The 24682-nt window shown below is 40.7% G+C and overlaps 1 protein-coding gene across 1 annotated transcript; it reads right to left on the bottom strand.

The window, feature by feature from the left end:
- Positions 1–463: 463 nt before the first annotated feature.
- pcsk1 (proprotein convertase subtilisin/kexin type 1) lies at positions 464–21781 on the bottom strand (the record flags this gene model as incomplete). Its single annotated transcript, XM_083906066.1, has 14 exons — positions 464–928; positions 1510–1671; positions 4763–4896; positions 5080–5237; positions 7982–8215; positions 8841–8941; positions 9065–9277; positions 10190–10362; positions 11371–11459; positions 11816–11892; positions 12647–12793; positions 18571–18693; positions 18788–18892; positions 21593–21781. 14 exons carry the CDS (start codon positions 21779–21781, stop codon positions 464–466), a joined length of 2370 nt encoding a protein of 789 aa, XP_083762192.1.
- Between the last annotated feature and the right edge of the window lie 2901 nt (positions 21782–24682).

The following is a 24682-nucleotide window of genomic DNA, read 5'->3' as shown; positions in this document are numbered from 1 at the left end:
ACACAGTCACAAAAAGCAAGTCCCCATAATGTAAATGATTGCCTTTTAATGTGTATGTTAAGATTAAGGTTGGGGTTAGGATTAGGCAGTATGTTTAAGGTTAGAGTAGGTCTCAAGGAAATGAATGTAAATCAATGTAATGTCCTCTGATGTCATGGGAACCAGACTCTCTCTCTCTGTATGTGTGTGTGTGTGTGTGTGTAATATAATAATACAAAACTAAACTTATATAGTAAATGTGGCATGCTTGAGCAGGAAGAGAAGAGAGACAAAAATGTCCTCGACCATTTCTTACAACTTTGAATGCTTTCACTAACACAGATACAGTTATATAGCAGGGGCGACAATGAATGATGATTTGGCAAAAGAACATAAGGAGATTAGATCTGCAGCATATTGGGGGAAACAGAACAGCAAGGAAGAGTTTTTGTTTTTCTTCCCTGTATAACTCCTCTCCTCTCTTTCACATGCCATCATCATCAATCATTTCAAAGAGAGCCTGCAGCAGTCGATCATCTCTATGCCTGTAGGGCTTGGTGTTGTAGAAGCCATCGCTGTAGTCACTGTAGACACTGTCCTCGTTGCCACGGTACTTGTTGATCATGTCCAGAGCCTGGTACAGCTTCTGAGGTGGGAATCTTGTCGTCGTAAGGGAGAGGCTTCTGTCCAGGTGCTGCTGCTGCTGCTGCTGCTGCTGCTGCTGCTGCTGCTGCTGCTGCTTTCTCCACTTGGAGGAGGATCTGCCTGAAGCCTGGTCCTGCTGCAAGGCTGGGGTCTGCCTGTTGAAAGCCGTCTGCAGGAGACGCAGCAGGGCCAGAGAGGGGGAGTAGGCTGGATCTGAGGGGGTTTTGAGAATCTTCTCTGGGTTGGAGGAGGGCGACCCAAGTGACGTTTCTGTATTAGGAGGAGGATTAGCCTGTGTGGGCTCCTGCAAGAGAGGACAAACAGACAGACAGACAGACAGGGAGGAGATGTGTTATTGGTATGTGACGCACATTATAAGACAATAAGTCTGCTTCCTTATATTGAGTTTATCTTTTCTTGACTGTCTCAATGGGATAAGCTGTATAAATTAAGGTGAAATAAAAGGAAAAGGTTTTCATTTAAGTGTGGGTGTGTGACATACAGAAAAATGTAGTCAGTGCTGTCTGTGTGGAGAGCCACCTGGGACACAGCAAAGTATGGAGTCAAGCTCATTTCATAAAATCTACACCAGACTTTTTCTCATGAACTGTGATGCAAATAAATGGCACAACACAATGTATGGTTTTGGGCACTGTTGTAACCGAATTGTCCTTTTGGAAGAATAAAGTTATAAGGAAAATTTTTTTACTGGCAAACTGTCCAGGATGTGAACCCACCTATTGCCCTGTTAGCTGAGATTGGCACGAGTCATGGTTTTTATGAGCTTTTAGTCGAGTATCTGGTCTTTCTGTGGGCATGCAGCATATCTGTGTTTCTAAAAGTTACAAATGGCTTTATGATGATCACCTTGAATGTTGAACTAACCTCCATCATGTCGTCCATGTGCTCCACACCACGGCGGTCATTCTGCACAGCATTATAGGGAATGTACACTCGAGGTTTCTTCATGTGCTCTGGCTTCTCTGATGTTCCATGAAGAATCAACTTCCAGTTTAAGATCCGGCCCTTGTTCTCCATGCGGCCCGACTGTGAGAGGAAATAACATTCAAATCTCTGAAACACTGACAGAAATGCAACTTATACTATGATGGACTCTATAGAGCACTGTGTAGGTATGGGTCCAGTTCACAAAATAATATATAATATACTATATACATGTAACCCTATGGTAAAAGTACTCATTGTTATTTTTTATTTGTGTTTATTTTCTTGTTGTCTGGTAACAATGTATATGTCTGTGTTCAAAGAAGACAAAATGTTATAGTCGAATGTAGAAAATATTAATAAGTTTAAGTTTATTTACCTGTGGAGATCCAATCAGTGATCGAGGTGGGCAGAGCCGGAAGAGGGGTCACGGACGTGGCCGGAGGAGAGGAAAAAAAATAAGAAAAAACGGAGTTAGAAGCCTGATGGTGTCGTAACGAGTGGACAGAGAGAAAAAACACATTTAGAGACGTATTCGCTGGTTGGAGAACGTGTGCCGAGACAAACAGACAGTGAGTCTCAGGGTGGCCTATTCAACGCATCGTCGGACCTGAGTTTAAGGAGGACGCTGGAAAAGTGTCCAAGGAGAAGGAGAAGGTGAGATGCTAGTGCGGCTCGCTCGAGTTACCTGACGGGCATCACCACGAGCAGCCCACGCCGCACGTCCGGTTCAGGAGCAACTGGATTTCATCTCTGCTCTTTGCAGATGATGTGGTCTTGATGGCTCCTTCGAACCAGGAACTCCAGGATGCGCTGGGGCGGTTTGCAGCCTAGTGCGAAGCAGCTGGGATGAGAATCAGCACCTCTAAGTCCGAGGCCATGTTTCTCGACCGGAAAAAGGTGGCTTGCCCCCTCCGGGTCAGTGGAGAGATCCTGCCTCAGGTGGAGGAGTTTAAGTATCTTGGGGTCTTGTTCACGAGTGAGGGAAGGATGGAGCGTGAGATTAACAGGCGGATCGGGGCAGCGGCTGCAGTAATGCAGTGATCTGTTGTGGTGAAGAAGGAGCTGAGCCGAAAGGCAAAGCTCTCGATTTACCGGTCAATCTACGTTCCTACCCTCACCTATGGTCATGAACTTTGGGTTATGACCGAAAGAACAAGATCCCGGATACAAGCGGCTGAAATGAGTTTTCTCCACAGGGTGGCGGAGCGCTCCCTGAGAGATAGGGTGAGGAGCTCTCTCACCCGGGATGAGCTCGGAGTAGAACCGCTGCTCCTCCACATCGAAAGGAGCCAGCTGAGGTGGCTTGGGCATCTGTATCGGATGCCCCCTGGAAGCCTCCCTCGGGAGGTGTTCCGGGCATGTCCCACCGGGAGGAGACCCAGAGGAAGACCCAGGATACGCTGGGTGACTACGTCGCTCGGCTGGCCTGGGAACGCCTTGGGGTCCCATCGGAAGAGCTGGAGGAAGTGTCCTGCGACAGGGAGGTCTGGGTTTCCCTTCTCAGACTGCTGCCCCCGCGATACCTGGCTCGGATAAGTGGTAGAAGATGGATGGATGGATGGATAACTTTGGCATACTTGGCTCCTTGTTTGGTGACAAAATGCCGACGTAGATTGTAGTGTTTGACGACCAACACCGCCTCATACCACAAAACACATACCGGTTTTTCTCCTTGAAGCACAGACATGTATTCGCCTTCCAATCTTTCTTGAAACTGCTTTCCATCTGCATCAATCTTTCTGTTCCTGGATATTTTGGGATCATTTGTGGATATTTCAATCTCAATTTCATTCGTCGCATGATGCATATACAATGTTACACTGCAAACTAGTGGTGCGATGCCGTCACTTCACGGGTAACACAACCGCCATGCATTGTGGGAAATGTAGTTTATGGCCAACACACCTAAAAGCAGCCTAGACCTCACGGGCCACATAAAATGATGTGGTGGGCCCCCGGAGCGCCACGTGCTGCTTTCCTCCTCTCCTACACAGATACCACACATCGGAATTTATCCTGCTCCAACAAGGTAATGGTGGTCTTATCAAAGTTAAAGTTACACTGTTGAGTAATTTGGTGTTGAATTTACATTGTATTAATTGTTTTTGCCTAATGCTAGTCACTTTCAGGTTTCAATTTCTCCACCATTGTAGCTCAGACGTAACTGGCTACCTATGGTTGCACGGTAGCCTCTACCGACTGCAATGATTGGTAGACAGCGGTAGGTGGCGCCACATGCCGAAACATGATTTCAAAACATAAACATGATTTGCAGTCTGCAAAATATTTTTTTTAATGCAAATATTTTGGCTGTACTGTTGGTGAGTTCAGTTTGTTATATGAATATTATTCCTGAGTCTCTGTGACATATTAGGAGGATTTTATGGCCAGTTGCTTTAGATTTATTACATAATGCACCTTTAAGTTAGCTAACATTAGCATACTCCCTTTTAGCTGCTGAGTGGACAAAAGTTTATATATATATCTGTTGAACTACCAGAATTACATAGCCACAGGATTGAATTTCTAACAAATCAAAACACCAACTTTGTCATTTGCATTTTACCAACGCTAATTTGCAGTCTAATCAAATACCCTGGTCACATTTGATCCATTGATTAGTTGTAAATCTAAGAGTCTGTAGGCTCAGATACTGGTAGGGCAATAACTGGTCTGTTGTCATAATTTTTCATCTTTCATAATGAAACAATAGTTTCTAGAGATGGGTTTTGGTGAATGTGATAGGGTTGCATATCAATTGCAAATAAGCTTTACTCATCACACATAATATCTTATATGCTTTCTGTTATTACATTTTGGTGATTCATTGGAATCAACTCCGAGAGAGGAACAAAGGCCAGACAGGGGAAGGTGGTGTCCAAGTTTGAGAGCTTGTTCAGTGTGAGGAATGTTTTCATGTTTAATAAAAGCTTAACATTATGAGACAATCTCTTGTGGGTCATTGCTATGCAATTTTCAAATGCTATCTGGTCTGAAGACATGTTTGTTTGTGCTTCAGAGCTCAGAGGTGTTTTATTTGACATTATTTGACAGTAGTTGTAAGAAACAATACCATTTACCATCTGTAGGGGTCACCCAAGAGCAAGTCAACTACATTATGTTGCTTTAATTTAGATGTTGTTCACTGTTTTGATATACATTTAGGAATGATTTTTGGTGTGTAACTCACAGTGTCTGTGATCTTCAGGGTCCATGTCCCAGCAGGGTCTTCTCCCCAGGTATGGACAGACATGAAGTCCCAGTTTCTGAAGCCATTAGCAGATGTGTCCCTCTCTCGTTCAGCCAGCAGCACTGTGTTAGTACCTGAGGGGAAATGACAGACAGGATAATGATTGTAAGTCAATCTAAAGATGTCTCCTGCAGTCATGGAAACCAGAGTGTGTGTGTGTGTGTGTGTGTGTGTGTGTGTGTGTGTGTGTGTGTGTGTGTGTGTGTGTGTGTGTGTGTGTGTGTGTGTGTGTGTGTGTGTGTGCACACATCTCTAACCAGCTGGGGAGGTGAGTGTGATGTGTAGATCTCCTCTCCTGGTGTATTCAATGCTGGCCTCCACCTGCACATGCTCCAGTGAGTGGATGGTGTTCTCCTGCCCTGCACAGGCTTTGGTTGGAATCTCTATAGTGATCTCCCCTGCTGCCTTCAGCTCTCTGTGGGATGCATTAAATATAGCTCTCCATGAAAACAGAAGCCTCTCATCTCAGTGTCACTGATGTGCAGATGTGAGAAACTGCAGTAGTACTGAATGCATGCTCACAATCTTGATAAAAAGTTATTGTTAACACATTTGGGAAACACTTAGCTCATCACACACATTCATTAGATGCATATTTGGATTTGGCCATTCATTCATTTGCAAAAACAGATAATCCCCATCTCTGCTAGACATGAATGATGAAAGATTTCCCTGTTCGAGCTGGCATAAAGCCGGAGGGGCTTGTAGAGCACTAAGCAAAGCGGAAATGTCGAGCCAAATCCTCTGGATTAAACAGGATGGAGCAAGGTAATGGGGAAAGTGGGTGTCACTGCTACTGAGTCTTCTAATCCAAAGCAAACTGCAGAATGGACACTTGAGCAAACGCACATAAGCTAAACGTGACTTCATGCTTTGATTGGAACATTAAGAAAACAGGGTGTACGTATACTCTTGATGATGCTTGAATATCCAATCACATGGTTTCAAATGGTCCAAAAATGTCGATGGCTTTTTAAACAACTGCACCATGAAACAAGACAAACTCTTTGGAATTCTTAAAAAAAAAAAAAAAAAATACTTTTATGTTACTTGATGATAGTAACAGAAGCATCTTTAATATCACAATGTTTTCATCTGTTTGCTTTGTTGGGCTCAGAAACACAAACATGAATTATATACTTTGTTGAATGTTATAAAAACTACAACAGTGATTTTTCAGCGTCTAAGTTTGCAAAACAAATCGGTGCAATACTAGAACTGCATCAAATTTTTGTAAATATTTTTAGAGATGAGAGCCAGAATTCAGAGAAAACTACGGAGCCCCGAAGTGACATGAGAAAAAAAAATGATGGAAAAAAAATAATAATTTTAAATCTCGACTTTCAAAGTCGAGATCTCGAGTTTCTTTTGACTGCCAGCCGCTAAAACATTTTCAAGTGCGCCCTGTTCAAGAGCACGGAACACCCTGCATGCAAGCAGCAGGCAGCTGGTTTGTCCCGTTGTCACGGTGACCACTGTAGTCCAGAGGAAGTCCAGTCAAATTCGCTACAGTTCAACAGCATACTTGTTACAACTTTACTAGTGTTTTTCTGTTTGTGTGTTTACAGATTTGTGTGTTGCATCAAAATAACCCCCATAACAGCTGAAACAACAGCATGATGTAAATAAATAACACAATTCAATCATTAACACTCAAACTACCGGGAATTACGTACCTACTACAACTATCATAGCATTTTGACTGCTCATATATATATATGTACTCATTATATTTGCATATGATTTCAATAATCAAAGTACAAACAGAAAATAAATAGATATGTAATATGAATAAAGGTGATAGTAAATATGAGGAAACAAAATGGGAACTCTTACACGTGAGAAAATATATTAATTGACAAATAGAAATATATTAATTGACAAATAGAAATTGAAGTCGCTGTTGAAATTACAGTGACAATGACAATTACTCTTTTTCTCTGTCAATTATAACTGAATCTAAATCAATTGTTTCCTTAACCTTAACATTGCGGTTTAGTTATTAATTGACCTCCACCAGGAGGTATATGTTTTCGACGGCGTTTGTTTGTCTGTCTGTCTGTGAGCAACTCTACATGACACTGGCGCTTGTGCAACACCAACTCACAGACAACACAACACATGTGACTTCTACCTTCCCTGTGCAACGTACACACCTTACACATTCATTATTTAAGTGTCCTTTGTTCTATTTTTTTTGCACTTTTGGCGGACTTGGCACTGCTTTCTCTCCCCATCTCTAGCCGCTCCTGTCGTGTGTGTGCGTGCAGATTAAAGATGACTGGGCCAAAGCAGACATGGCAGTATAAGTCAAAATGAAATACAAGAACGTCCTGCAGAATGGTGATTTTTCTTCTTTTTTAATTGTACTTGATGTGGACATCACAACTAGACTGGACAAAGCAGATGCATTTGAGTGTTGCACATTTCACAAGTGCCCTGACTAATACTTAACAATGCACAATCATATATGATTTTACCTACAGGATGTCTACAAACACATTATCTGTGTGTCCTGCTGAGGAAGGAGAGGGCTTCAGAGTGCCATCACACATGGACTGGGACAATCCTGCCATCTATTTCAGTTAATATGCAATACGCATTAATATTTGGCCTCTTATGATGCTTGTGTTGTATACTGTATGCATACAAGCTGCTGGGAGGCATCCATTCATGTGTCTTTTCAAGAAGCCCTGAACATGGTGCAATTGAAAATGTTTGAGCAGCTGAGTACGGTATCCGGTATTTTTCGACTTCCAAAAATGATAAAAAATAAAAAATAAAAAAATATTTTCAATCTCGAGTTTCCAAAAAATGATGATTTTTTTTTTTTATTCACAATAATTTTTTTTGGAAACTCGAGATCTCAATTATTATTTTTTTTTCTCATGTCACTTCGGGGGCTATGTAGAAAACCACTCAAGATAAAATATATTTAATTCATTTAATGTTGAGTGTAATTATGCTATAGTTACAACAGAATGTCTTATTGCTACTATTATTATTGCTAGCAGGAGGAGGAGGACTGGCTATGTTTTCATTATAACATGATATTAAGAGGTGGGCTGCATGTTTGACACAAGTTTGACACTCTCTCTGAAGTAATCAATCAATCATACAAGCGAGCGAGCATCTATGGTGCAGGCAAAGCTTAGATACCTTGGCTGGAAGGAATCATCCCTGATGATACATTGCTTCTTCTCAGGTACATGCTTCCACGAGGCCTGGTCAGCGAGATCGACCAGGGCTTTAGCATTCAGGAGACCAAAGCCAAAACGACTGTTCACCATCAGTCCTGCTCCGTTCCTTTTCCAGCCTGGATTATTAGCCAGAGGATCAAACTCGGAGGTCCAGACTACAATGTGCTGCAGGTCTCTCCAGGTTAGATCTGGGCTGATGAAGGAAATATGGACAGGAAGGCAGACCAGTTAGAATGCCTGCACATTTGGAGAAGGTTCCCTCATTAGTGCAATATCAAGCTTAGAGATGCCAGAAATGTACCTTTTGATTATTAAAAAGGCTATAAATGAATTAAATGAAATGAATACATCGTATACATCAGCATGTAGCTGGGAATCAAACCATCGACCTCGCTCTACCTAGAAAATGTACATTTTGATAGTTGATCAAGCTCCATAAATTCAACACACTGGACCTTTATTCTGATGCAAGGTTGAGAAATTGCATTTTCACATAATGGCTACAGACACACACATTCATGAATACAATGTAAGAAAAGATAAGTTATTTACATTACCACTGCATATTTGTACTTTTACTACATGAATGTGCACCCTGACTATCACTAACAGGTACAAAATTGTTCTAAAGAAAAAGGGAGACGCCTTCAGTGACAACATTATACCCTTTTATGTCCACTGTCAGAAAAAGAACCTTATGTGTCAATTAAATACCTTCTTTTCTAAGAATGAACACATCGGTACTTCTATATATACAGTATATGTATGTGTGTGTATTGAAATATCATTCATATACAGACATTGACAGTGGTGCCTACTTTTGTTCAAGTGCCAGTGCAAATATTCCAGCAGCCAACGGAGCAGAGGCCGACGTTCCAGTGTGAGTTTGAGTGCACTCATTGTGCAGATCAGCACTCGTCTGAAAACAAGCAGGCAAAGAAATGTATAGATTAAGACCATCTTCAATATTATTCATGTAAAGAAAACTTCTCCAATAATACATGATGTGACAGAACCTAAAAACAGAGGTGCGTTTACGTACAATCCTCTGGTCAGTGTAGTCGCCGCTGCTGTACGCTGTCGCCAGAGTGGACGAACACTTCTCCGCATACCAGGGAGACAAGCCCTGCTGAGAGGCGCTGCTGATTGAGATGGTGTAGATGCTGTCAGTGTATCCGTCGCAGTCACAGTTATCGCCCTGACGACCTCCATTACCCGACGCCCACACAAAGATGGAGCCTTTCCCGCCACGGCCCTGCAGAGGGCATGAGAAAAGAAATGCTATCAGATACGACCTCAGTGCTAACAATTAAGGCTTGGATGCTGTGTGGGAAATTGGAATTGCAACAAAAATATTACAAGTTTCTGTTCACTGTTCACTCAAAAAAAGATTTCAAACATGTAGGAGAATTACCACGCACCATGAAAACATTAGTGGCATCTAAAGGTCAAGTTGCACTGCTACTCACATAGAAAACTAGGTCAATGCTAAATGCTCTGGATTTGTATCACACCTTTCACTCAAAGCTGCTTTACACTAAGGTTTTGTCATTCACCCATTCACTCATACATTCATACAGGCATGGTCAACGTATGCATACAGACAAGCAAAACCCTCCAACTTCCAGTTGAAAGAGGAATCACTCATCCACCGTGGCTGGAAAAGGGTTTATCATGAAGTACTTACAATTCTAACTTTTATACCGAAGTTGAAAGATTTCTCTAAATTCTACACACTGGAGCTTTATTTTCATGCAAAGAACAGGCCTTAAATTTTCGTTGTACCAGTATGACAATAAAGACTATTCTATAGTTTCCAACATGTACAGAATGTATTACATTAGAATACAGAATGAGAAGTGTGATTAATGTCTGAAATTGCAATTTTGATTGAAAAACGACACATTTTTCATCTCGCCAACATATTATAGACTGTAAAGTAAAATGTTGATTCTTTAAAAAAAATCTAATCTAGTTAAATGCATAATATTGTCTTTAGAAGCTTTGTTCCTATAGCAACATGATAACTTTTGTCCTTGTTTTTTTTCTCCTCTATCCCACTTCTGTTACTGCTGCATATTAGGAATTAGGGACATAATTCCCAATTCCCATTGGGAAACTCAGTTTGGAATTACACAAGATTACGATGGGTAAAAACTGCATTTACCTTCTGGATACCGTACTCAAAAGCCTTCTGGGCCAGACGGCCCGGGCCCTCCACTGTCTTGCCATCATCGTTGGGTCCCCAGCTGGCACTGTAGATGTCCACATGGTCCGGATTGAAACCAATAGAACTGGCCTCGATGGCATCAGTCACAATCCCATCAAGCATACGGATCCCTGAGCACAGAGAGAGAAACTGTAGCACAGACCCACTGACAAGTAACACAAAATATAAACCATTGTGCTATCAATGATAGGGATAAAAAGTGATGAGTCTTTGACTTGAATGTAACATATACATGTCTTTGTTGGGGATAAGTTAAGCTAAGATAAGTAACATGAGCCCTAACAATTTGTGTGAATGAACGCACGCCTTTCTTTCTTTGTATGGCCAAACTGCAGCTGCCTGTGAGGTGAAGTCTGTACAAACTCAAACCTGTTTTAAATTAGACTCCCCCTTAAATTATATCATCCATCTCTATTAAAAAGTATTTCCAAAAATTCCCAAGGAATAGGTTTTTTGTCATTTTATACATTTTGTCTGTGTATTTGTTTCACATACATGAACAAAGATCGTGACACGCAAAAAAAGTTCATGAGAAACCGACGCCCTAAACCCAACAGGAAGCAGTGGGGGGTCGATTTACAATATCACGGTGGAAGAGCGTGATTTCATTTTAAGTTAAAAAAGTACGAGACAGTTGTACCCTATCAGGGTACAAGTACTGTACCTTTCTCAGTGTGTCCAGGTACATATTTGTAACTAGGGGTGCAGAAATTTTTCTTTAGAGGTATAAACGAGCAGGTACACATTTTAAAGGTGCAGTGCTTGCGCTCTGATAGGGTACAACTGGAGTGACAAAGCATTTGTACCTTTTTAGGTATAGTCTTGTACTTTGATTTCTTAGTGTGTACCAGCCATGCCTACTGAAAAGTTTGTTTCCGAAATAGTCAGACTTTTTCTTTTACCCTCCGGACCAGACCAGAGTCTCCCTGGCCCACTGGTCACGTGAGCTTGAGCTTGAGCCTCTGATTTACAGTGAGGCCACAGTCAGAGATAAATGTGCTGCCGTATATGGTGAAGATGCAACATGACGTGTATTTTATATACTGTACATATATATATATATATATGTACAGTATATAAAATACATGTGTACTGTATATATATATATATAGTTTTACCTCCAACCTTGGAGTTATATGCCACTCCAACTCCACACTTATTGTTGTCTGCCTGCATAGCAATTTCCCCAGCACACCTGGTCCCATGCCTGAGAAAAAGAAACATCTTTATTACAGACTTGTAAAAAAAAGACGAATTGAACAGAAACCTGTAGAGATTTCTCTTCTCGAGTCTGCTTTTACCATGCACCTCAGTTGTCGACTAAGATAAGAGTAAAAGTAATACATTGAATATACAGTGTCTACATTAAGTAACCAAATATGAACAGTATTCATATTCATATCTATACTAATATGTTTCCCTGGAACCTTTAGTTTGAAACTAATTGCCACACAGAGAGGTTTAGGCCAAACAAGGGGCAGATTTCTTCCAGTTTAATAAGAAAGTAAAAATAAAAAGGTGACACAGTGACGTAAATATGTCAGCACAAAGCAGATAACTTACTTGTTTTCGTTTGTTGAGTCATATCTGGGGAAAGGGTCTGGGTCATTGTCGTTAAAATCGTAGCTGGCTGCTGCGTCCTTTAAAAGAAAACATCACGGAAATTGATCAGACGTTAGTGACCGTGGCTTCTGTTGTCATGGGGACGTCTATCAGTGGTGACAAGAGGAGACAGTGACGTAGACAAAGAGTGAAAAAAACACAAATTGAATGAGTGCAGTGATCTGCTGAAAGCTTCAGACTGCCTGGAAATGCAGTTTTTGCCTGAGGCTTGTGTCATTGCAGCATATAAATGTGTGTGATTTGTCAAACTGTGTCTGTTTCTGTCTTTCCTGTCATTCCTCTGTGCTGGGAAATATGATAAACCTCACAGATTATGTTCTTATTAAAGTGCAAATTAAAGTGTGTATTGAAAGCTTCTGTTTGTACATATGCCTGTACCTGTCACCTTAGAACAGGATGAGCATCTTGGTTGATTAATCTGTGTTAACTAGATTAAAAAATGAGTTATTTCCATCAGTCCTCATACATTAGATCTTTTGAGACACTGTTGCACCACAGATGCAACATCAGGAGAAATTTGGTCAAGAATGAAACCTCAGTGAACACAAATTTTCTCCATCTCTGAATAGACAGATGCACATCAGGATCATCATCACACAGAAGGATTCTAGTCTCACATTCACAGATTAAAGCACTTGTGAGGCAGATATGATCATGTAGAGGACCTATTACTGTCTCCATGCAGCGCCTTGTGAGGTGTCACCAGTGACGTCGCTATGACAACAACAGACCCAGACTATGGAGGCTGTCTCCATGGAAACGGTGTCTTACGTAGTTGGAGTAGATGTCGGTGTGGTTCCACTCCAGCCCGTCATCCAGAACTGTGATGACCACTCCTTTTCCTGTGATGCCTTTCTGCCACACTGGGATCACATGCAGGTCCAGCTTTGGCAGCGAGGAGGACGTCCGCGTGTCTTGCTGGAAGACAAGAAGAGCAGGAGAGTTCCTTATCATATGTAAATGATTAGAAACATTTGAGCATGTAGTTTTAAGGTGACTCGAGCTGACGAGAGGCAGAGCTAGGCCTGGCAAACTCGATTATTTTTAAGGATTCGGCTTATTCTGAGTCACTCACTCACTCAAATGATGAGTTACTTGAGTCAGTATTGCTAATTCGCCAAGAAAACTCTGTCCTACCCCCATTGTCTCTAACCACTAACACAGTAGAAAGTGTGGACTCACTATTTCAGATCTGGTATTTTTGAATCTGTGATGTTACTGGCTTTATTATGACAGCAGAGTCATAAGTCAGCAGTCAGAGTCAGCAGAGTTTCCCTTCGATGAAAGTGGAGTGAATAAATGATGATGGTAAGGGGTCAAGGGGAGCAGTTTTGTTAACAATGAAAGGTTTGTCTAGCATTAACCTACTATTTTTATTATTATTATTATTATTAGCCTATTATTATTATTAGGGTTCGAGCACAACTGTGTAAGAACCCTCTTGAAACTGAAGGAGTTATTATTATTATTATTTACTTGAGGCGGGACTTCCGCTACAAGTAAAGCAACGCTTGATTTGTTCTCTCGGGTTTGTCTAAACAGGCTCCAGTAGAAAGATGGCGTCTGGCTGCTAACAGTGGCAATGCAACAGCGTGACCATGTTATTTTACATGACTTTTTGAAACACTACGAAAATGAAACAAAAACTATTATACAGCAACTAGACAATGCAGGAGCACATAATATGTATAAAAAAGTGGATTTTGGGTCATATAAACCCATAAATACTACACAGTGTCCCATTAATATGTGAGACTATAGACCCGTCCTGAACATGTCTATATGAAAATATACAATTTGAAAACAGCGCCCCCCTGGTGACAGCAGACAAAATTACATTTACAGTTTTTCATGCTGCTCGAACAGGGATTGCTGTATCCACCTGTGAGACCTGGAGACCCACCCTTAACATGTCTGTAAAAGATGACCTCCATACAGGAAGTGGAACACCCATAACAGGATGTAAAGCCTAACATTGTCCGATCTTTCCAAAACTTGACATGTGAGGCAAGTGAACTTCCATGAATACGTTTACGGAGACGCCTTTGACCAACAGGAAGTTGGCCATTTTAAACAGGAAGTGCCCTCTAAGTTTGCTGCACGTTGCAAGATCCCCTCGAGACTAGGAACCCGCTCTGATGTGTTCGTTGCACACGTCGCGATGGCTCCTCAGAACGACATGCGCGGGGACGCAGCTGAAAATAACCAGCACTAGTGGTGAATGAACGGGTTCGTGGGCGCACGGTGACTCACCCGTTCAGATCTGCTCGCGGTGCTAGTTATTATTATGATTTATATTGTTATTATTAGCCTATTAATGTTATTATTATTATGATTAATATTGTTATTATTAGCCTATTAATGTTATTATTATTATGATTAATATGATTATTATTAGCCTATTATTATTATTAGCCTATTATTATTATTAGGCTATTTAACAACTCGACCAACATAATTTTTATATGCTACATCTTTACACCAAACCTAGGCCTATAACCTATAAACATGCTATTTCATAAGTGAAAGTATGGCTTTTGTTGTGGATTTGCTGACTCGTGGGGAAATAGCCTTCCTCTCATCTGCTAGCTAGGAAACAGATCCACTCATGACGTAACCGGCTGATTAGCGCGAGTCGTGGCTGTTTATGGCTTTGGAGGAGGTTCCTATCTCGGACTTGACTTGACTTGTGGAGTTGTGGTTGCCTTCAAAATTGTAAGTTTACAACTTTTGACAGCTAAGATGGCTAGGACTAGTAGCTAATGTTGCAAGATGTTTTTGTGTGGCGCTGTTTAAATTAAATTGTAGTATGACTCAACTGATCTGGGTTAATGATGCTAGTGACTCGCGACTCATGGGTTAATTTAAAGACATGGGTTAAAGAGTCATGTAAGACACATTGGGTCAGGTTGGTCTGATCAACCCTCCATCTTACCTCCACATACCTGACACAAACTTACAAAATAAGGCAGCAGTCGCCCAGGAGCTCCTGTGTCACTGCATGCTAAAATTGTTCATTTCTTCTGTGGAATGGTGCAAGGGAGTGAGTTCTTTGCAAACATCCATTCCCAGACAAAAAGTCTAACGTTGAGATATATTGGGAAACATGTTCTTAAATTGGCTCAGATTTGATCATTTAAGAAGTCCCCAATTGCAGTCACTTTTTCACAGAGGGTGCATGCGTATTCACAGCTAAGAGTCTTACTATAATCAATCAGTGTTTATTTACATAGAACTTTCCAAGGTCACATAAATTTCACATAAACAGAAAGAACGAAAACACAAAATAAATGAGCAGGAATAAAATATATACAATAAAACAATAAAAACAATGGCAACTCTCAAGAAATATATGTTGATTTTAATTTTAAAAACTCTCAGGTCAGTAACTGAATGCAAATCAGTGGCTAATATTGACCCCATACAAAGCCACTTCAGAGCTAATATGGTGACTTATCTAAATGGCTCTTATATGTTAAAAGGCTCAGCAGAAGTCAAGTGTTTCAGATGGGTATTCTTCTACTGACCTTTGCACAAATTCATTACTAGACGCCTGCTGTATGACCACTTGTCGGTTGACTGCTGGCACTGCATCACAACAATACAGGCTTTTGTCTTGTTCAACGAAAGGATTTAACTCGCAAAATACTTTACATCAAAATGTGATAATATCGCATTATATGCACGATAAAAGCACTTACAATAATGTGAATTTCCATAGTCAGGATAAATGCCACAAGAGGGAGTCTGCATATTTCCTATTTATTAAGAAACCTCTTCTGAGGCTAACATTGATTTTAATTGCCAAGAAGGCTGAGAGCTGAGTGAGGGACCTGGCAGTGATCTGACCACAGCTCTGGCATGTACCATATAAAAGGGGGGAGGAGTCTCGCAGTGATTGGATGAGTGGGTGCTGAACGGCAACATCTGAATGCAGTAGCTGGTGTTTGTCCTTAGAGCAGGGGACTCAAACTGGTGGCCCGGGGGCCACATGAGGCCCCCTTAATCGATTACATGTGGCCCCCCACTTAATATCATGTTATTATGACTTCACCATCTTTTAAACACAGTGTGTAGCTGAGGCACAGCTGCCAGCGAGGTGTTAGAATATAATATATGTTTGCTAGCAATGTTTTTTATAACAGTAATAATAAGACAGTTGGTCATTATCCCATTATTAAATATATCGTATACAACATTCAATTACATATATAAATAAACTTGTTAGGGCCCGAGCCATGAATGGCAGTAGCCAAAACGGCTCCGGGTATGAATTTTAATTACCCATATTGTCCACATTATTAAATTTTATGTAATTTAAAGTGGACCTAGACCGGAAGTTCCAATTAACGCTGTTTTTTTGTGTGTATCCGCATCATTACCTTGTTTACAAAGCCCTGAAGGTTCTAAACAAACAGTTCAGCCATTGCTGAGAACGCTGTGTTTTATTGTAATCCCGGGCTCAGCGAGATCTCTGAAAAAACCCGGTCCGGTGACTCAACAGCAGATTGCTTTCTGGAGAAGAGTCAGATTCAGAGCTGGAAGACTAAAAAAAGACCTCCTTTTGCCCTTTGCACATTATGCATAGACACTGCAGGCTGCCACATCAACATATGACTCATCCCTGTGATGTCCCACCTCATCATTCTCCATGTTTCCTTTGTCTTGCTTTGGATCAGTAGCAGTTGACAGAGAACAATGTAAATATTCAGCAGATGTTAAATTCTTCAAAGGGCTTTTACTCCATGTTGAGGCAGAACGAGGGATGGAAGGACATGTGTGTTCCACATGCACTGTGATCAAAACACTCTCAACAAGTTCAAAGTGAATGAAAAACATTCATACACACACGCACGCACGCACGCACGCACGCACGCACGCACGCACACACACACACACACACACACACACACACACACACACACACACACACACACACACACACACACACACACACACACACACACACACACAATTCAGTAGCACAAACTGAGATAGATCCAAGCGGAGCAGGAGGAATTTCAAGCTAGTATGAGTCACAATGTGATCAAATTATGAGGCAGTCACCCACTCCTGAAAGACATTCATGCACTTCACAGAGCCAGCTTCTCCACACACAGCTCCACCCTCACTATTGCATCATCATCATCATCATCATCATCATCATCACATTCAACAAGGACATTGCTTCGTCCTTGTTGAATGGACAAGGCAAATGAATCACTATCCATCAGACTAACTGTAACACACACACACCTGCACTGACTGAACATGAGTCACACGCTCATACAGGGAATAAAAAAAGAAATTGAGATGAATCACAAAAATGTATTTCTTTTTTTATTTCTACCAGTTTCATGTACTCAGATCTCTCTCTCTCTCTCTCTCTCTCTCTCTCTCTCTCTCTCTCTCTCTCTCTCTCTCTCTCTCTCTCTCTCTCTCTCTCTCTCTCTCTCTCTCTCTCTCTCTCTCTCTCTCTCTCTCTCTCTCCATGCACTCACTCACTCACTCACTCACTCACTCACTCACTCACATTTATCTATGTTGACTAAATCATCTTATGTATGGACCTTTTTATCGATGGGTAATATAATAGTCAAATGCATTGATAGCGTTTAAAATGCTTTAACATTTCTTAGTGAAACGTGTGGTTGTCTAATATGGGATCATTAGGTGTCATGGAACAGCCAATAGGAGTGTCCGTTCTCTCTGAGCTGTGCTGTGATTGGTCAAAGTCAGAAGCGTCGTTGCTCTCACTTCACTTGATTTACAGTTTACTAAAAGTGAATTATGGGAGTTATTGATCAATAAAATAAAAATAAAAATCCCACCCACTTTACATTTAATTAAAAATTTTGTTTGTTCCTTTCTTGAAACATCTGTGAGTAAAGTTTTCATTCATTTATTTATTACTATCTCATGACTTCTTCATAGAGGAAACGATCATTTAATGACAAAAATACATGATAAGTTGTAGCACTAACTGTAGATTCGTGTGCTTTACAGTACATGAACAGTACAGTACATTCAAGCTAATCTCTTAATTTACATAACTGAGTATATGTTGGTGAGTTTAGCTTGTGTCATTCAGAGTGTAAGGCTGGGCTCAGCCTATGGTCAAGAGAAAGTCAATGACATGGAAAAGGACGCACAGCTGTGACAGCACACTGTCAAAGAGTTAAAACATTCCATTCAGGGTAACTTAATGCTCGACTCTTCTCCATCCTGCAGAATTATAATCTCTCCACTGCTCTCATCTCCACATGGACTGTGTTATCAATTAAGCAAATACCTCTTTTTGTCAGAACTGCTCCATATCATGCAGCGTTATTTACACACACACACACACACACACACACACACACACACACACACACACACACACACACACACACACACACACACACACACACACACACACACACACACACACACACACACACACACACAGCAGAGTGGATATCGAGCTACATCTGTGATTTATGGAGCACTGAGAACAACGTGTTCAGACATTTTAAGCACAAACAATTAAGTTCCTTTAAATCAAAATGAACATTTTAAACAGCATCATTTATATTTTCCAGGGACTTTTTGGACATGGGGACATGGACATACTTATGGGGACATGTTCATACTTGTAGAACATTTGGAATGACTTTATTTTGATAGTCATGGATGGTTAACTGGAGACTCACCAGGTACCACTGCTGGTTCCACATGGGGTCATCAAACAGCTTGTCCACTGGGCAGTCTCTGCAGCCACTGAGGGACGCTCGCTTGTTGCGACGTTTTTCATATTGTTGCTCTGCCCACAGCACCTACACACCCAGAGATGGAGAGAGTTTTAGTCGATTGATTCTTTTCAAACAACAAGAAGTAATCCTCTAGAAACAGTGGGTAGAGAGCACTCACCCGATCATCCTCCGACAGCCGCCTGGTGACGTGTCTGGCACTTCGTTTCATCCTGCTAGGATGATTGGGATGTTTGAACAAGAAATGGTCCTTCAGGGCCCCAATCTGCAGACAGGAAGACGTGATATATGAGACAGGCTGAATATTTTATAGGGAATGACATAACAGCAACCTCAATCTGCGCTCTGATGCATGCATGCAATACAGGTCCACAAACAGCCACTGGAATTCAGAATAAGGGAAATCATGATGAAAATAGCTCTGTCGTGCAGGCAGTAAATAAAAGAAATGACAACTCAAGTGTATTTTAAGCATAGAGAATGCTTAACACATGCTTAATTTACAGTTTTATTTCCATTAATGTACAGAATTCCCAGCTGTGGTATACATTTTTGTAGATGCACTATACATGGATACTCCGGGTCAATTTTGATGATTGTATGAATGATCAAAACCACCCATTATCATTTAAAAACTCTTCAAATGTTTGTAAAATAGGGCGACAGATGGCTGGCTACGATTCTACCCACAGTTGTCTCTTTAGATAGTCATTTGGTTCAAATCATTTCATCAATTACAAAAACATGTCACTAAGAATCACAACCCCCAGTGTTGGCTGGTAGCGAGGGATAAAAAACAAAAATCCCGAGAGACAGCAGAAGTGGATCACTGCAATACAACAGATTCCACGTTGAGTGATCGCTTCATCAGGTATAGAACCCAACACTCACTAGCTTTAACACTTTCATACATGAATTATGTTTTTTCATTTGGGTTAGGCTTTGGCCATGAAGAAAATATTCTGAACTTCATTTTTTTTTTAAACATGTGAGGGTTAGATTTAGGGTTACCTTTGAAAAAAAGAAGAAAAAAAAGAAAAATACTCCTTAGATGTTAGACAGTGTTACAATGTTACCTTCTATTATAGAAGGATTGGCAGGATATTCCTGAGCTATTTGGCTTTTCTCTCCCTCCATTGGCCACCTTGATTTAGATCAGGGGTTCTCAAAGTTTTGATACCTGAGGGCCAATTTAGGAACCCAACATTGGCCTGAAGGCCGCCAAAGGAATAAAAAAAAAAGGGGGAGGAAACAGAAAGAAAGTCAAGAGACAATAATGTCTAGAAAAGACACTGAAACATTTAGGTATCATGTATCACATTTTAGAGTAAAAGAATAAGATGTGTTTTATGTGGACACTGCATGTGATCCACTGTGAGGAGAATCCAGAGAGAAAAAAATCATGAGGACTTTGAATGACTGGAAAGACGCTGGCTCCCCCTTGTGGGCACTTAAATCACTAGGTCTGTATGTTGGTGAGATGGACAGTATTCTCAAGTCACTCACTTGAAATGATAATGAAGTCATGTCCGTTGATTTTCTTCACTCATGACTATATCTTCACAATTGAGTAGCAGAGCAGTTTTAAGTTGAAGTGGTAAATACATCCCATCATCAGGATCACAAATACATTGATTGATATTAGCAACAAAAATACCACTTGTCCATAGCTGATGGCACATACTGTATAGCTATATTTTCACTTGAGCTGAATTCATGTAAAGAATAAGACCAGAGTGATACACTGGAAAACAACAGTCCAAGCTTATGCTGTTTTTTTATTAACACAAATGTCACAGGGTGATTCAAAACCTCCTCCTTTCATTTAGCAACAATATACTGTACGTGTGTGTGTGTGTGTGTGTGTGTGTGTGTGTGTGTGTGTGTGTGTGTGTGTGTGTGTGTGGTGGGAATTCTCATAAAAGCAGTGAGTTTCCACTCTTATGGTGCAAGTAAAGATGTACAGCTGATAGAGCCATTGTCTGTTCCATTATTGCTCCAACACAAACCACAGCCACAGACGATGAGATGATAAGAGATGTAATAACTCACTCATATCTCACCATTCCTTTTAGGTGGTTTATAGTTGTATAGTATAGTGTTTGGTGGCTGTTCCCATGCACACATGTAATATCTGATATACTTTAACAAACAAAGTGACACATGACCCCGTAGTATGATATATATCATATTTGTTGAAGTATATAGTGAGTTTAAAACACCCATGTATGTACATATATAATCCAACATGTGTGCATATACGTTTACATAGGCAAGATCATGCATTTATAGGCCTATGCATTTCATATATGGACATTCTGTACGTTTCCACTTATAAGAATATATTTTTTTTAAGTGGAAATTCAGTACATGTCCATACATTTAATGGGAATTTAATGGAAATGAATGCGTGCATGTACTTTTACATATGTACGTATGAGACAGGAATCTATTTATCTATTCTAGCATTTTTTCTAGGATATTGTTTATTTTATGTGGTCATATGGAGTAGGGGCATAGCAGGTCACGTGCACCGGGGCGTATATCAACGTATTTTGTACACCTGTTCATGTCCTTTTGTTTTTGTGTGAGAGAGAGAGGGGGTGAGCTGGGTCACCGTATTTTTTGTTGACCGCTATTTATCTGAGATTACTTTAATTATAAGTTGTGCACCTTTTTCATGAGTTGATTATCTTTTTCGTTAATAAATCTTCAATCTTTTGAATCTCAGTGGATTATTTCAACAAGCGCGTCAGACAATCAGGCCCATCCTCAGTCCCTCATCGACTTGTTTGGTTTTTTACGGAAGTCGCTACAGTACGCGTATTTCATAAAAGGAAATTCAGTACATTTGCGTATAAATGTAATAAGATCAAACGAAATGAAATGTGTCATTAGGAATATTAATTTCTGTTGCATCCCAGTGACACTGATGATGGATGTATGTGGTGTAGGTGCTGCTCACCTGACGGACCAGCTGATAGTCCAGCTCTTTCGCGATAGCCTCTGCCACGGACTGTCCTCCGGGGATCTCCACTGCCCACTGGTTTACATACTGTCTGTCCGTGTAAGAGGAGCCCAGAGAGCGGGGCAGAGCTGAGCAGAGGACGGCGAGGACACAACACATCACCGCTGGACGACATCTCACTTCCATTTCAGAGACCGTGTGTGTGTGTGTGTGTATGTGTGTGTGTGATGACGCTGTTGCTGCTGAGACGATAATGATCCCGAGAGAGATAGAGAGAACAGCAGAACACTCTCCTTGTATAAGTGTGATCAGAATAAAGAAAAATGTCCCGGTTGTTGTTGCCGCAGCTGTTGCTGTGTTGCTTATTCCTGAAGAAACAGCTGCTTCTGAAGGGGAAGGTGACGTGAAAACTGCGCGGCTCTGCACCGTGAGAGGAGATGATGCTGATTGGGAGGAGGGTTGGTGCGCTGTGAGCTCAGCTGTGGGAGTAGGAGTGAGGGTGGGGGTGTTCACACGTCAGGTTACGGGTGCTCTGACGTCAGTTCGGCGTTCACCACGGTGTAACGTGTTACTTTGAATCCCTGAAGGAGAAAGTCTAAACGGGAGGAGGAGACTAAAAATATTCCACTGTTTGTCTCAGGAAGAGAAGAAGGAAAACCAGAATATATAAATATAGAATATATAAACAGACCTATCTGTCTATCTACATATAAATATATACACACATATGTGCATGTATATTTATATGTATATATGTATATATATATATATATATATAAACAGACAGAGAGAGAGTGAGTGACACACACACACTCACAGAGAGGCTTCTTCAGCACCACGGACAGCTCATCTCCTTTTTCTCAAAACCAGAATATATAAATATAGAATATATAAACATACCTATCTATCTATCTGTCTGTCTATCTACATATATATGTGTATGTATATTTATATGTATATATATACAGACAGAGAGAGAGTGAGTGACACACACACACACACACACACACACACACACACACAGAGAGAGAGATAGAGAGAGATAGAGAGAGAGGCTTCTTCAGCACCACGGACAGCTCATCTCCTTTTTCTCAAAACCATAATATACAAATATAGAATATATAAACAGACCTGTCTATCCGTCTGTCTATCTACATATATATATACTTATATATGTATATATATATATCAAGAGAGAGAGAGAGGCTTCTTCAGCACCACGGACAGATCATCTCCTTTTTCTCATCGATGAAATGAAGCAGTAAAAAATCCTTGGCTGTGCCTGCAGCAGCAGCTGACGTCACACCTACAGATATTTCATGGTTTCACCTAGAACAACACGTGTTCATTCGCTGTAAAACCTACAAGACAGGATGACAGGGATCAGCACCTGATGTTAATAATAACATGTTACTTTATGAACGAATGACTGAATGAATAATAACAATATCATAGAACAGATTTTAAAGCCAGAATTTACAAAGTGATTTCACAGACCGCATGAATGAAAGCCACACAAGACAGACGAGAAACAAACACATAAAAAGCACAGTGGTATTGGTAATACCAGATTAAAATAAATGATTTGTTATTAAAAAACAAAGTTTTAGAAGTATAAAACATTAAAAAAACGGCCAGGATAAGGGTCAGATAGAGAAATACAAATCCTGTCCTTCAGTCCCTCAGTGTCTCTGTCTCTCAATCCACTGCCCTGCATATCTCAGATGTTACCTTGCTCCAACATACTTGATTCAAATGTGCAGAAGCCCATTCATTTGAATCAATATTTAATTAGTTAATAAAAAAATGATTTGATATTTGGAGATTAAATTCAGAATTTATAGATAATACCATATACCAACATATCATTTTATCATGTCATAATGTAAGTTGCGCTAAAACAAGATTTCTATACACTGTAATAAATCAGTCCCAATCATGTAGACAACAGCGGGGTTAATGTCTTTATATCAGATGTGAATTACACATTCTGTAAAAAATAAGACATGTCTTTTCATGTGAACATTAAGCAGATTATAATTGTACATTTTGTGCACATGCATCCCTGCAAATCTCCTGTAGAAAATGGATGGACTGTTCTATTATCTTAGCATTTTAGCTGAAGATAGCAATCTAAAAACATAAAATCATCAGCCAAGACATCAACTAAAAGCTGGGAGTGTGTAATCTATAAATAAACAGATCAGTAAACTTGTATGTGTGGTGATGGACTGGAGGAGCAGGACAAGATCTGATTTTCCTGTTCTGCCACACATGTTTACAGGCAATGATACTGTCCACCTGAGGTACTGTTCAGATGGTTTACTGACGGGAAGATTGGGAGGTTTGCTCTGAATGGAGGTGAGCACAGTGATCCACAGATGAAGATGTTGTAAGTGAGGATGTTCTATTGTTTTCCTCGGGTACACAATGAAGGAGCAGTTCATCATTGACAGACATGAAAATAACAGCACTATATCACACAAAACAACTCTCCTCTTTAGTCCACATACACACTGTAATTGTCCACAGTGGAATAGTGAATCATTGTGACTGAAACTGTGAGTGAACTGATGATGTCTGTGGCCTTTGTTCATATGGCCATGTGCAAACAGGTCTGTGCCAGATCTGTGCTATAATCCACCCTTACCTAGCAACAGCTGTTTGCTTTGACCAACGCATGCAAGCACGCACACACGCACACACACACACAAACACCCACCCACACACACACACACACACACACACACAAACACACACACACACACACAAACACACACACACACACACACACACACACACACACACACACACACACACACACACACACACACACACACACACACACACACACACACACACACACACACACACAGATGAGGTCAGAGGTCCAACCATGTTTGGTCAGCTAATTCTTTTTCCAGCTGCACAGACGGACAGTGAAGGAAAAGCCACAGGATGACGCACATGAAGCCAAAGTGACAGGGACCCTCCTCCACCAACCAACCAAAATCAACCAAGTGAAAGACTCAATGTCTAGAAGCTGCACTTCCTTTTTTAGTGGTTCAATGACATGAAGAATTACAT

This window comes from Microchirus variegatus (assembly GCF_963457635.1).
Source record: "Microchirus variegatus genome assembly, chromosome: 19".
Taxonomy (NCBI): Eukaryota; Metazoa; Chordata; class Actinopteri; order Pleuronectiformes; family Soleidae; genus Microchirus; species Microchirus variegatus.
This window is presented reverse-complemented; position numbering and strand designations above follow the sequence as displayed.